The sequence below is a fragment of the Prionailurus bengalensis genome, chromosome E3 (genome assembly GCF_016509475.1).
Source record: "Prionailurus bengalensis isolate Pbe53 chromosome E3, Fcat_Pben_1.1_paternal_pri, whole genome shotgun sequence".
Taxonomy (NCBI): Eukaryota; Metazoa; Chordata; class Mammalia; order Carnivora; family Felidae; genus Prionailurus; species Prionailurus bengalensis.
The window spans coordinates 19,099,204-19,110,953 of record NC_057357.1 but is presented as its reverse complement, the minus strand read 5'-3'; the positions used below and the strand labels follow the sequence as shown (position 1 = coordinate 19,110,953).

Here is an 11,750-nt window from a genome sequence, read left to right as displayed (position 1 = left end):
CAAGCTTAGACTGACCCGAAAATCCAAGATATGGGTTTAGCATGCAGAAAAGAAGAGTGAATCTAGACAAGAGGGCCCAGTAAGCTTTCATTTTTGTCTTTTGGGGGTTTTTTCAAGCTGTAATCCTGGCTCCTGACCTGCCTTCCTAACTCCACCCCTGGAGGGCGGGCCAACCAACAGCTTTTTCTAATGGATCCAGCCAGTTGAGAGGGGGCAGGGTAGAGAGAAAAAATGGGACACTCCTGTGAGCAGGGTCACTCACCTTCCTGGCAGGCCAGTCTTGGAGATGCCAAAGGTTCAGGCCGGGGGTGGCGCACAGGCCCCCAGCAGCCCAGGGATTCTAAAAACTGTTACTCTTGACCTCTGACAGCAAGGCCAGTACAGAGCAATGTGGGTGGGCAGCGTGACAGAGTCTGGGGTGGAGCAGAAAAGGGGGGAAGAATACGGAGTCTAATAACCCTGGGAGTGAGTCCAGCTTCATGATTCCCAAGGGATTTCATGGAGATTCATTCATGGTTGGTAAAAGAACCATGGCCCCCAGAAGGTGCTTTTCTCTCACTGGGTCTGAAGGGGCTCTGCAGACACAGACAAGAAGGAGTTGGGGCTTAGAGAGCCACGGGGCCCCATGGGGGTAGAGTATCCCCCTCCCCCTTCCACCGCACTCTTGGCCTCTGTCCTTCCTATTTGTATTAAAGTCCAGAGTCAAGCTGGGCACTGGATTTGGATGGGCTCTGAGTCAAGAGTGTGTCCCGCAAGCAAAGCACTGTGTGATGTCAGAAGCGTGCTAGGGACAGCTGAGGCACCCGGGCCTCCAGAAAGAGGAGAGGCTCATCCACACAGGCCAGCAGGCTCTCCCTGCCTCTGCTCTTCTCTTCAGGCCCCAGTGATTGGCAGGGCCTCTGCCTCCAGCCCCCAGCAAACAACAGGAAGTTCCGTTAGTTAACTCAAGACTCTTTATTGTGCTCAAGTAAAACCGCCCAGACCCACAGGAGTGGCACAAACAAGCAGTGGGCGGAGGATCAGGTCTCCAGCATGTCTGTCCAGTGTTCCTGTGGAAACAAGAGGACGGGTCAAAGGCAGCCTGGGGGGGGGGGGGGGGGGGGGGGGGGGGGGGGGGGGGGGGGGGGGGGGGGGGCGGGGGAGGGGGGAGGCTGGGGCCTGTGTGGATGGTGAGCCACCTCTCACCTCTTCTAATTCCAAGTTCTCTTCTTCCTCCTCGGTGCCCATCTGGCACAGCCAGATCAGGTCTCCCCACAGCAGTGAGTTCTTACAGCTACCAAGGGGTGCAGTTGGTAGGAGACACAGTCAGGATCACAAGCCTCTTCCAGGCTAGGCCCTGAGTGCCAAGATAAGGACTCAGCTGCCCTGGGCCTGGACTTGGACAACCGACACCATCTTCCCAAAGGTAGGCCAGGCTGGGGCAGGGGTGCTGGACTCACCCAGGGCATTGACCCTCTAGGGGCAGAAGCTGCCCTGGCTCCTTCTCCAGGAACTCCTCTGCAAGGCAGATCACGTGGGCCCTGAGGCGGCAGCCAGGGTGGGGGCAGCACAGGGGGCCCTCTTCATCCTGTCAGAGGTGGTAGGCAGGTAAGAGAGAAAAGCGGGAGGAATGATGTAGCTAAACACTCAGAATTTCTATGGACCAGATACTGTTCCAGGGGCTTTGCATTAAACAATCCTGTGAGGCACATACTACTGCTATTTGCATTTTATAGATGAAACTGAAGCACGGAGAGGTTACAGCACTTGCCCACAGAGGCCAAGCTAATCAGTTTCCTCTCAGCATGAGCAGTGATTATATATTTTTTAAATTTTTTTAACGTTTGTTTATTATTGAGAGACAGACACAGAGCATGAGCAGGGGAGGGGCTGACAGATGGAGAGACACAGAATCCGAAGCAGGCTTCAGGCTCCGAGCTGTCAGCACAGAGCCCAACGCCGGGCTGGAACTCACAAACCGCGAAATCATGACCTGAGCTGAAGTCGGACGCCTGACCAACTGAGCCACCCGGCCGCCCCATGGGCAGTGATTATATAAACAGCACGGCCACTGCAGCCACATTTATAGTTCTTCCAGCTAACCGACCTCAGGTAGGTCACTTAATCTCTGAATGGCAGGTACTCAATTTACATTTCCTGAGAGCTCCGAAGAAGTCAGGCCCATCCTTTCAGTTAATCTGTTAAATATGTATTGTCTGTTTTCCCGGACCCTTTTCTACAGCAGTGAACAAGACCTGGCCGTGTATGGGCGGTGGGAGAAACTGACAAGATGAATAAAACACCTAGCATGTTAAACAATAAGTGTTTAGGTTAAAAAAAAAAAAAGGCAAGGAAGTGTACAAGAAAGAATTGCAGTTTTAGATGGAGAGCCGAGGAAGACTTCATGGAGAAGGGGAAGGTGGCACTTTATATAATATAAAGACCGAAAGTCTAGGGAAGAGCCTTACAGTCAAAGGGGAAAGGCACAGGCCCTGAGCAGGAGGGTACTGATTCTGAGGAATGGCAGCGAGTAGGCTCATCCCCATTTGAGAAACGAGGGCAAAAGGTGTCAGTGGGCTGCCCGGTCCCTCAATAAACAGCTGGATCCCAAGTCGTCTGAACCCTGAAGGCCAGGTGGAGCCGCTCACCTGGAAGGAGCCCGCGCACAGGGCGCAACAGGCCTCGGCATCTTGGTCAGGCTCGGACTCCAGGTCAGCTAAGGGTCCGGCGCGGCGCTTCGGGGCCGCGGCGCGGGGCGGCGGAGGCCCAAAGGTCAGCGGCATGTGCGGCGGTGGCGGTGGGCAGAGGTCACATCGGAAGTCGGCGCGCAGCCAGCGCACGGTGAGCGGGAGGCGCACCCAAGGCGGCACGCGCAGCATGTGCGCCAGCACGCGCAGGTGGAAAGCGAAGGCGGCCTCGCTGCGCAGGCGCGGGCCCACGTGAGCCAGGCGGCGTGAGGCTTGCGGGTGCTGCCAGGCCCACTCGAACTGCGGGCGGAGAGTAGGGGCTTCAGGGACGCCCCAGGAAGGGGGCCGCCAGGGGAAGGCCCGAAGCCCCAGCCCATTCTCCCACCGTCCCCGTCTCCTTTCTTACCCGAAGGGCGGCCACGGCGGAAGGGAAGCCGTGCACGATAAGCACCATCGCCCTGGGGAAAAGAACGAGGGCCGGCCTGTGAGCCCCCCGCCTCACCCCGCGTCAAGCTGAACCCCCTCGCCATGATTCACCCCCAGTCCTACCTGAGAGTGAAGTCCTCATGCCAGGCTTCAAACCTAGTCCGCGAGGCCCCGCCCCCTTCGCGAAGGTGCATCCTCTCACACCTGCCAACCTCTGGCCCCGCCTCCAGCACAGGCCCCGCCTCCTGCCCTCCCTCTGTCCTCTCCCTTGCAGACTCTCTCTGATACAACCCCAGCCTTGTTCATCAGCCGCTGTCACCGGACCAACCCTAGATCCTCAGTCCTCTTCTCACTCAATCCCTGCCTCTTAGTCCCACAGCCGAGTTTCACAGGGCTCCGCCTCCCCACCGTGCTCCTCCACCCTTGGTGGCATTGCACCAGGAACTCGCATCCCGGCCCTGCTCTCAGCCACCGCACCGGCTCCGCCCACTGTCACTGGCTTGCCCCCGCCCCTCTCGGCAGGCCTCTCCTCAGAGCCTCGCCTCTCCCTGGAAGCCCTGCTCCAGACAGCAATCCACTCCCTCTTACCAGGGCCCGCGCCCGCTGGTCCGCCAGGCCCCTCCTTTCTTGCGGCCCCCGTTGTGCTGCTGGACCCTACGAGTAGGGTTGACGGTGAACCCCACGTAGACGCGACCCCGGTGCCGAGGGTTCAGGCAGTAGAGCAGATAGACGCCGAAGAAGCGCCCGGGCCTCGCCGCGTCCCCCCCAGGGCCCATCGGGACTTGTGGGTTGATTGCTGTGGCCTATGACCTTAGGGAGGACTGAGTTGCCAGGGCCGCAAGATGCCTGTCTCGGAAAAAGCGTTTGGAGGCGATCCCGAGATACCCTAGAGGCCACGGCAATGCAGATTCGCGCACCCTCTCCTGACTGACTGGTGCTAGGGTGTCCAAACCGGCCCACGGGACACGGGATGCTGTGCAGGCGGCGGGCACTTATTAGCGCCCGATTCGGTCCTTGGGCTGACTCTGATTGGCTGGCTGATGGTAAGCGCGGAAACCTAGGACTGTTGGAAAGCTGGACTTGCGTGAGGGCGGAAGTGCCGGGTTTACAAACGCCTTAGTAAGGGCGGAAGTCGAGACTCTGACGGAAGTGGCGTCGGTAAGGGCGGAAGCGGTGTGGCTACGTGGGAGCTGGGATTCCATCCCCGCTGGGCTGCCGCCCCTTCTGGGCTGCCGCAATGGAACTCAGCGCCGAGTACCTCCGGGAGAAGCTGCAGCGGGACCTTGAGGCAGAGCACGTGGTGAGTTGAGCGGTCTAGATTCGCCCAACGAAGGGGAAAGAGGACCTGAGAGGCGGGTTTCATACTCCCCACACCGTTGTTCCCCATAGGAAGTCGAGGACACGACTCCCAACCGTTGCGCGTCCAGCTTCCGAGTCCTGGTGGTGTCGGCCAAGTTCGAGGGGAAGCCGCTGCTTCAAAGACACCGGTGAGGCCCCGGGAGCCCTTCATTCAGCGCGACCCCAGCGCCGGGACCACAACCCTGGCCACTACCCTCAACCTAACTCCCTAACCCCCACCAGTGCGGCCCCGCACGGTGAACCACGACCCCAAGGATGCCGCCTTCGTGGCCCCTGTATTGACACTTAGGCCCTCTTCCTCTTTGGTCCGCACGTCCTGGGGACACAACCTGGGAGACACCTCCAGTCTCCCTGATCACCCTACATTCTGGGATCGCGACTCAGGCCTCCACCTACCGTTTCCTAACCCCATCTTTCCCCCAGGCTGGTGAACACGTGCCTAGCAGAAGAGCTTCTGCACATCCATGCCTTTGAGCAGAAAACTCTGACCCCAGAGCAGTGGACCCGTGAGCAGCAGAAATAAAGAGACCTAGGCCTGCACAGCCACTAAATTATGAATCAGGGCCAGCTTCTGTGTCAGCGTGTTGTGGGGGGGAGGGTGGGAAAGATGCTGAGCTTTAATCTAGAGCCTGGTTTCTCCCTGCCCCACCCCACCCCCACTCTCCATTGTCTTACTTTGGACAAGTCTTTCACACATCCACAAGGCCTTAAGTGTTGAATCAGATAAAACAAAACAAAACAAAACAAAACAAAACAAAACTGAGCCTCAATTAACTCACACGCTATCTGCTATCGTTTCTTCCCAACAGAGGCTACTGGTATTGCCTTTTGGCTTCAGCTAACACCCAATTACTTTACAAGAATTAATATGATCTAAAATCTACTGCCTCCACTGTAAGTACTCACTGACTAGTGGGCAAGGCATTTATGAAAAAGGAACCAACATTCACAAGAGGGTGAGTTAAGTAGAAGTCAATCAAAGTTCCCATGGTACAATGTCTCATATCTGACTTAAGCAAACAAAAAGCCCAGTTAATACAGAATATAGTAACAGGATGTCATGGGCCTGAATAATGCTGAAGTTCTTTTGGAAAAAATAAAACATTTAAGCACATGTAGTCTGAATATTTTCTCCCAGTCTGTCTTGCCCGTTCATTTTCTCAGTGCATCCATTTTTCCTTTCTAATTAGTGCTTTTTTTTGGTTCTGTATCCAAAACATTTGCCTACCTCAAGGTTGTCAACATATGCTCTCATGGTTTCATATAAAAGATTTATGGTTCTAGCCTTTATATTTCAGTTTATGATGCATCCCAAATTAATGTGTACAGAACGAGGTAGGGGCTAAGGTCCATTTTGTTTCCACTTGAATATCCACTTTACCCAGAATTATTCATTAAAAAGACGTCCCTTTCGCCCACTGAATTGGCTTGACAATCTGGGTGAAGATCAACCAACAGTACTTGTGTTTGGTCTATTTCTTGGACTCTTTATTCTGTGTCATTGATCTGTCTTTATGCCAAAGACTTTGATTACTGTGGCTTTACTGCAAGTCTTCAAATTAAGCAGTATTAAGCAGTTTAAGTTCTTCAACTCTGCTCTTCGTTTGAAGACGTTTTTGGCTATTCAAGACCCTTCATGTTTCCATATACATTTTCGAAACAATCTGTTAATTTCTTCTAAAAAAAAAAAGATGGCTAGGATTTTGACGGTGATTGCACTGATTCCACGGATCAAGTCAGGGAGAACAGGAATCTCAAAACATCAAATCTTCCAATGCATGAACAAAGCATATCCCCCACTTATTTCAGTCTTCTTGAATTTCTCTCGACAACATTTTACAGTTTTCTGTGTAAGGTGTTTTGTGTCTTTCATATTTATTCCTACCCAGTTTAGGTTTTTGGATGCTATTGTCAATATTTTCAATTTTAATTTTCCTACCCATGTATGTACTTGTACAATATATCTATCTGACAAAGAATTCCTATCCAGAATATAGAATAAACTCCAATGAGTCCAAACCAAAAACCATTAACAACAAAAATGGGCAAAAGACTTGAACAGACAGTTCACGAAAGATGTAGGAATGTCCAATAAGCACACAAAAAGATGCCTAAGATCATTAGTCACCAGGGAAATGCAATTTCAACCCATAACGAGATGCTCTTTCACCCTCACTGACAATACAGAATGTTAACAAGGATGTTGAGCAACTGGAGTTTCAATATATTGCTGGTGGGAAGTGCAAAGCGATAAACCACTTTGGAAATTAGTCTAGCAGTTAAATATATACCCACCCTGTGACTAAGCAATTCTATTCCTAGACATTTGTTTGAGAGAAATGGAAGACTTGTATAAGAACGTCCCTTGTAGCCTATTTGCAATGACCAAAAACTTCGATACAACTCAAACGTCCTATCATTGGAGAACGCACGAACAAATCATGGTGTATTCATACATGTATAGGAACAAACTACTTTACACTGACAAAGACTCTTTCCTTGACCAAACTCTAGCCAGGTTCCTCGAGCCCTCTTCTCAACTAGGCTTCAACCTTGACTTACTGTATAGAGACTCGAACAAACACTAATGAAGACTTTAACAGCTCAAGGCTCCACCCCTAGGATGATTCCGGTACCCCTTAGTGCCTGCCCGAGAAAACTCAAGGCTGCCAAAAGCATCCATTGTTTCTTCTAGCCAACACTGAAAGATCAGGTCCCTGTCTCCCAGTGAGCAAATCCAGGTGGTTTCACATGAACCAATACCTTTTCTGGCTTTTGTAATTTTTTACTTCTGATTTTATTCACCCCCAACTTTACTCCCTCATTCTCTCTTTCAAATCTCCTCTGTACAAATTGAAGTTGAATTTCATTCACTCTGGACTCTTTTCCTTATTGGAATAGTTAATTACTGATTAAACTCTGTCCTCACCACGTGAACTACTATCTGGCTTTATCTTTAAAACAATTTTTTTAATGTTTATTTATTTTGAGAGACTGTGTGTGTGCGTGGATGCATACGCAGAGGAGGAGCAGGGGGTGGGGAAGACAGAGAGAGAGAGAGAGAGAGAGAGAGAATCCTAAGCAGGCTCTACACTGTCAATGCAGAGCCAGACATGGGGCTCAATCCCACAAACCGTGAGATCATGTCCTGAGCCGGAATCAAGAGTCAGGTGCTCAAGTGACCAAGCCCCCCAGCCGCCCCTGGCTTTACCTTTGATAAAACAAACAACATGGATGAATCTCAAGGAACACAGTTGAGTGAAAGAAGACAAAAGAATACATACTGTATGACCCCATTTCTATGACATTCGAAAACAGGCAAATCTAATCTACCACAGATTTCGAAACCAGAAGATGACTGGTGAGGGTAAGGAGACTATTTAGAAAGATGTAACAAGGGAAGTTTCTAGAGTTTCAGATATATTTTATATCTTGTTTTGGGCGGTGGTACACAGATATACCGTTGACTCTTGAACAACACAGGGGTTGGGGTGTCAACCTCCTGTGCAATCAAAACTTTGAATATAACTTTCGATTCCCCAAAAACTTCACTACAAATTGACTACTGTTGACCAGAAGTCTTAACAGTTGATTAACATGTATTTCGTACATTAGATTTATTATATATTGTATTCTTTCAATAAAGTAGGCTAAAGAAAATATTAAGAGGGGCACCTGGGTGGCTCAGTTGGTTAAGTGTCTGACTTTAGCTCAGGGCACGATCTCATAGTTCATGGATTTGAGCCCCGGATCGGGCATTCTGTGGTCAGTGCGGAACCCACTTTGGATCCTCTTTCTCCCTCTCTCTGCCTCTCCGTTGCTCGTGCACACTCTCTCTCTCAAAAATAAATAAGCATTAAAAAAAAAAAGAAAATATTAAGAAAATCAAAACGAAAATACGTTTAGAGTACCGTACTGCATTTATCGAAAAAACCACATAAAAGTGCAGTTCAAACCCATGTTGTTCAAGAGTCAACCATATACACTTGTTAAGACTCATCAAACTGAACACTAAAGACCTGAGCATTTTATTTTATAAATCATCACCCTCTCACCCCTGCTCTCCCACCTCCATTTTCTTCCTTCCCCTCTCCCTCTGTCTCTTAAGAATACCTGGGGAAATTCTGAAGAACAAGAAAGATGAGCGATATAGCTGACCCTCCCAGTTCCCCATTCAATATCCACTTACCCCTTCCTCCTTACCCCCATTTTGTTTGAGGTATCTATCTGCCCCGTGAGAAATCCTCCCCTCCCACACTTTCTTGCAGCTAGGGGTGAGGTCACCTGCCCAATTCTGGCCAATGAGAAGTATGTAGAAGTCTACAGGGTGGGACTCCCTGAAAAGCTATTGCTTTCACGGACTCAAACACATGCTTTGGTTAGTATCGCTTTCTTTTCTTTCTTCCTGGAGCACAGCTGCTCAAATGAACTAAGGAGATTGTGCTAGTCCCTGATACAACCCTGTTTTACCCCAAGCTAGAGGAGCTCTTGGCAAGTCACGACTAACACTTCGCAAGTGAAAATGTTTAGGCATCGAAATGAAAAAAGCAATTCCGACTGGAAGTCAAGAATGATCTACGCATTGCTGTGCTAAAGTACACATAAGAATTTAGTATGTAAGTGATATTTCAAATCAATGGAGGATACAGACCATCAACGGACAGTGTAGGAACAAAAACTGCTAACTTATAACATACAAAATTATAAAGATAGATGAATGCTCTAAGCAATAGAAGCCAAAACCATACAAGTGCTAAAAGAAAAGGCAGTGAATGAAAATGGTCTCATAACACGTTACCCAAAAGCCCCAAGCCATAAAGTTAGACTGTCAGATTTGGCACCATAAAGAGTCAGAATTTCTGCATCATGAAATGTACGGTACAAGCCAAACTTAAAGACAAGCAACAGTTTGAGAGAAAATAATGGAACACATACGTAGGCAAAGGACTACTACCATACATATGACAAGTTCTTACAGACCAATAAAAACATAAATGAAACAAAAAACCAAAAACCCAGTTAGGAAAATATAAGGAGAAAGGCGTCATGTAAAAAAATATCAGAGATAGTGAAGAACTAAAAATGCTCAGTCTTAGGACACCAGGGTGGCTCAGGCGGTTGAACGTCTGGCTTCGCCTCAGGTCATGATCTCACAGTTTGTGAGTTCGAGCCCCGCGTCAGGCTCTGTGCCAATAGCACAGAGCCTGCTTCGGATCCTCTCTCTCCCTCTCTCTGCCCCATCCCCGCTTGCTCTCTCTCTCTCTCACTCTCTCAAAAATAAACATAAAATTTTTTTAAATAAAAATACTCAGTCTTACTAGTGAGTATACTAAAAAGTTTTTTAAATAAAATAAAAAATTTTAAGAGGTATTATCCACCTGCCAGCTGACAAACAATTTAAGAGACTGAGAATACTCTGTGTTTAGCATCTCTTTTCCCATGAGAACAGAAACGGACACAACCTCTTTCGAGGACCACTTTGCAAAGGCTTCTCCCCTGAAATCCATCTCACTGGAAACCTGAAACGCACATGCAAAGATGTTTATCGCAGCCCCGTTTTAAGAGCAAAATCATAGCTACCCAAATAATGAACAGAAGAACAGTCCCATAAACTAAAACCACATTGTAGAATACTGTTCAGCCATTACAACAACAACAAAAAAAGGAGACAAAAAATTATATGTACAGTATATTCAAATTAGACTAATGAGTTGGGGAAAAGTACTCATTTGGCCCTTTAACAAATTAACCATTAAGGGGCACCTAGCTGGCTCAAAGAGTATGTGATTCTTTTTTTTTTTTTCAACGTTTTTTATTTATTTTTGGGACAGAGAGAGACAGAGCATGAATGGGGGAGGGGCAGAGAGAGAGGGAGACACAGAATCAGAAACAGGCTCCAGGCTCCGAGCCATCAGCCCAGAGCCTGACGTGGGGCTCGAACTCATGGACCGCGAGATCGTGACCTGGCTGAAGTCGGACGGTTAACCGACTGCACCACCCAGGCGCCCCGAGAGTATGTGATTCTTGACCTCAGGGTTGTGAGTTTGAGCTCCACGTTGGGTGTAGAGACTACTTAAAAACAAAATCTTGGGGGTGCGGGCGGGGGGGAATCTGGGTGGCTCAGTCAGTTAAGCATCTGACTCTTGATATCAGCTCAGGTCATGATCTCACATTTTGTGAGATCAAGCCCCGCGTGAGGCTCTGCACTGACAGAATGGAGCCCGTTTGGGATTCTTTCTTTCCCTCTCTCTCTCTGCCACCCTCCTCAACCCGGCGTGCACACACTCGCCCACTCGCTCGCTCGCTCGCGCACGCTCTCAAAATAAATAAGCATTAAGAAAATAACAAAAAATAAATAAATAAAATCTTAGGGGCACATGAGTGGCTCCGTTGGTTAAGTGCCTGGCTCTTGATTTTGGCTCAGGTCACGATCTCATGGTTTGTGGGACCGAGCCCCACACTGGGCTCCACATAGATGGCATGGAGCCTTTCTCGCCCTCTCTCTCTCTGCTCCTCCACCTACCCCCTCAAAAATAAATAAACATCAATAATAATAATAATGTTTAAAAAATTAAAAAATCTTAAAAACATAATCATTAAAAAAATTAGTATTCTAGATGTGAAATCATTGTTTTTCATAGATATTTTCCAAATTTTAATTTGTTCCTTTTTTGAAAACATGAGGAGAGGGTTGCAGAAAATCCACGATTTACGGGACCTTCCTGATGGGCAAGTTGGGCAGCTAATTTATCCTCACCAGAATATTCCAATTCTAAAGTGACACATCTTCTCTGAGGATGGAAAGCAGCAGCCCCCACCCTCAAATATTCAGATCAATCTCTCAAGCGCTGCTCTCTGGGCACGGCTGCAAAGATGCAATCCGTGTGCTGGAAAGGCCTAGGCCCTTGGGAAAATGCCGCCTCTCCAGGGAGGTGATCCTGTGACCCACCTGCACCTCAAGGGGGACATTTTTGGATTCGGTTGAAATCAGATTAACTTGCGTAATTTTTACAACAGGATTTCAGTCTTACAGCCCCTGGCCTGGTTTCTAAAACAGACAGACCACTGAAATCCAGTGAAACAGAACAGCAGAATGTTGAGACCTCATCAGGAAGTGCAACCCTGAGCATCGGCATTCAGTTCCTCGTCACTTTGCCGCCTGAGAAATGGGTCTAGCAGGCACGTGGCTAAGGCAGACACGGTCATTCCCCGCACCTTTCTTCTCGCGGGGGGGAGACAAACGTTCAACACTACGCCTACGCCGCAGCCGGACTGACCACCGCCAAGGACACGCACAGA

General features: G+C 49.0%; 3 protein-coding genes across 5 annotated transcripts in view; 2 read left to right on the top strand and 1 right to left on the bottom strand.

Moving 5' to 3' along the window:
• Positions 1 to 461: 461 nt before the first annotated feature.
• SLX1A (SLX1 homolog A, structure-specific endonuclease subunit) lies at positions 462 to 3,868 on the bottom strand. Of its 3 annotated transcripts, XM_043560164.1 has the most exons (7): positions 3,681 to 3,868; positions 3,073 to 3,124; positions 2,628 to 2,966; positions 1,440 to 1,567; positions 1,186 to 1,273; positions 988 to 1,049; positions 462 to 575 (listed from the first exon to the last, which is right to left on the bottom strand). In XM_043560164.1, exons 1-6 carry the CDS (start codon positions 3,866 to 3,868, stop codon positions 1,020 to 1,022), a joined length of 825 nt encoding a protein of 274 aa, XP_043416099.1. In that variant the 3' UTR covers positions 462 to 575; positions 988 to 1,019. The 3 variants fall into 3 exon arrangements, with proteins under 3 accessions (XP_043416099.1, XP_043416100.1, XP_043416101.1); XM_043560165.1 differs by lacking the exon at positions 462 to 575 and having other exon boundaries at positions 940 to 1,049; XM_043560166.1 differs by lacking the exons at positions 462 to 575; positions 988 to 1,049 and having other exon boundaries at positions 1,222 to 1,336.
• A 411-nt stretch (positions 3,869 to 4,279) lies between these two features.
• Positions 4,280 to 5,565, top strand: BOLA2B (bolA family member 2B). The gene is made up of 3 exons (XM_043560167.1): positions 4,280 to 4,392; positions 4,482 to 4,579; positions 4,875 to 5,565. Exons 1-3 carry the CDS (start codon positions 4,330 to 4,332, stop codon positions 4,972 to 4,974), a joined length of 261 nt encoding a protein of 86 aa, XP_043416102.1. The 5' UTR covers positions 4,280 to 4,329; the 3' UTR covers positions 4,975 to 5,565.
• Positions 5,566 to 7,805: 2,240 nt separating this feature from the next.
• LOC122472073 (formin-like protein 5) overlaps positions 7,806 to 11,750 on the top strand; it is a 56,361-nt gene continuing 52,416 nt past the window's right edge. Inside the window, exon 1 of the mRNA XM_043561381.1 lies at positions 7,806 to 7,818. Within this exon, the coding sequence (XP_043417316.1) occupies positions 7,806 to 7,818 (13 nt within the window). The remainder of the gene's footprint in view (positions 7,819 to 11,750) is intronic.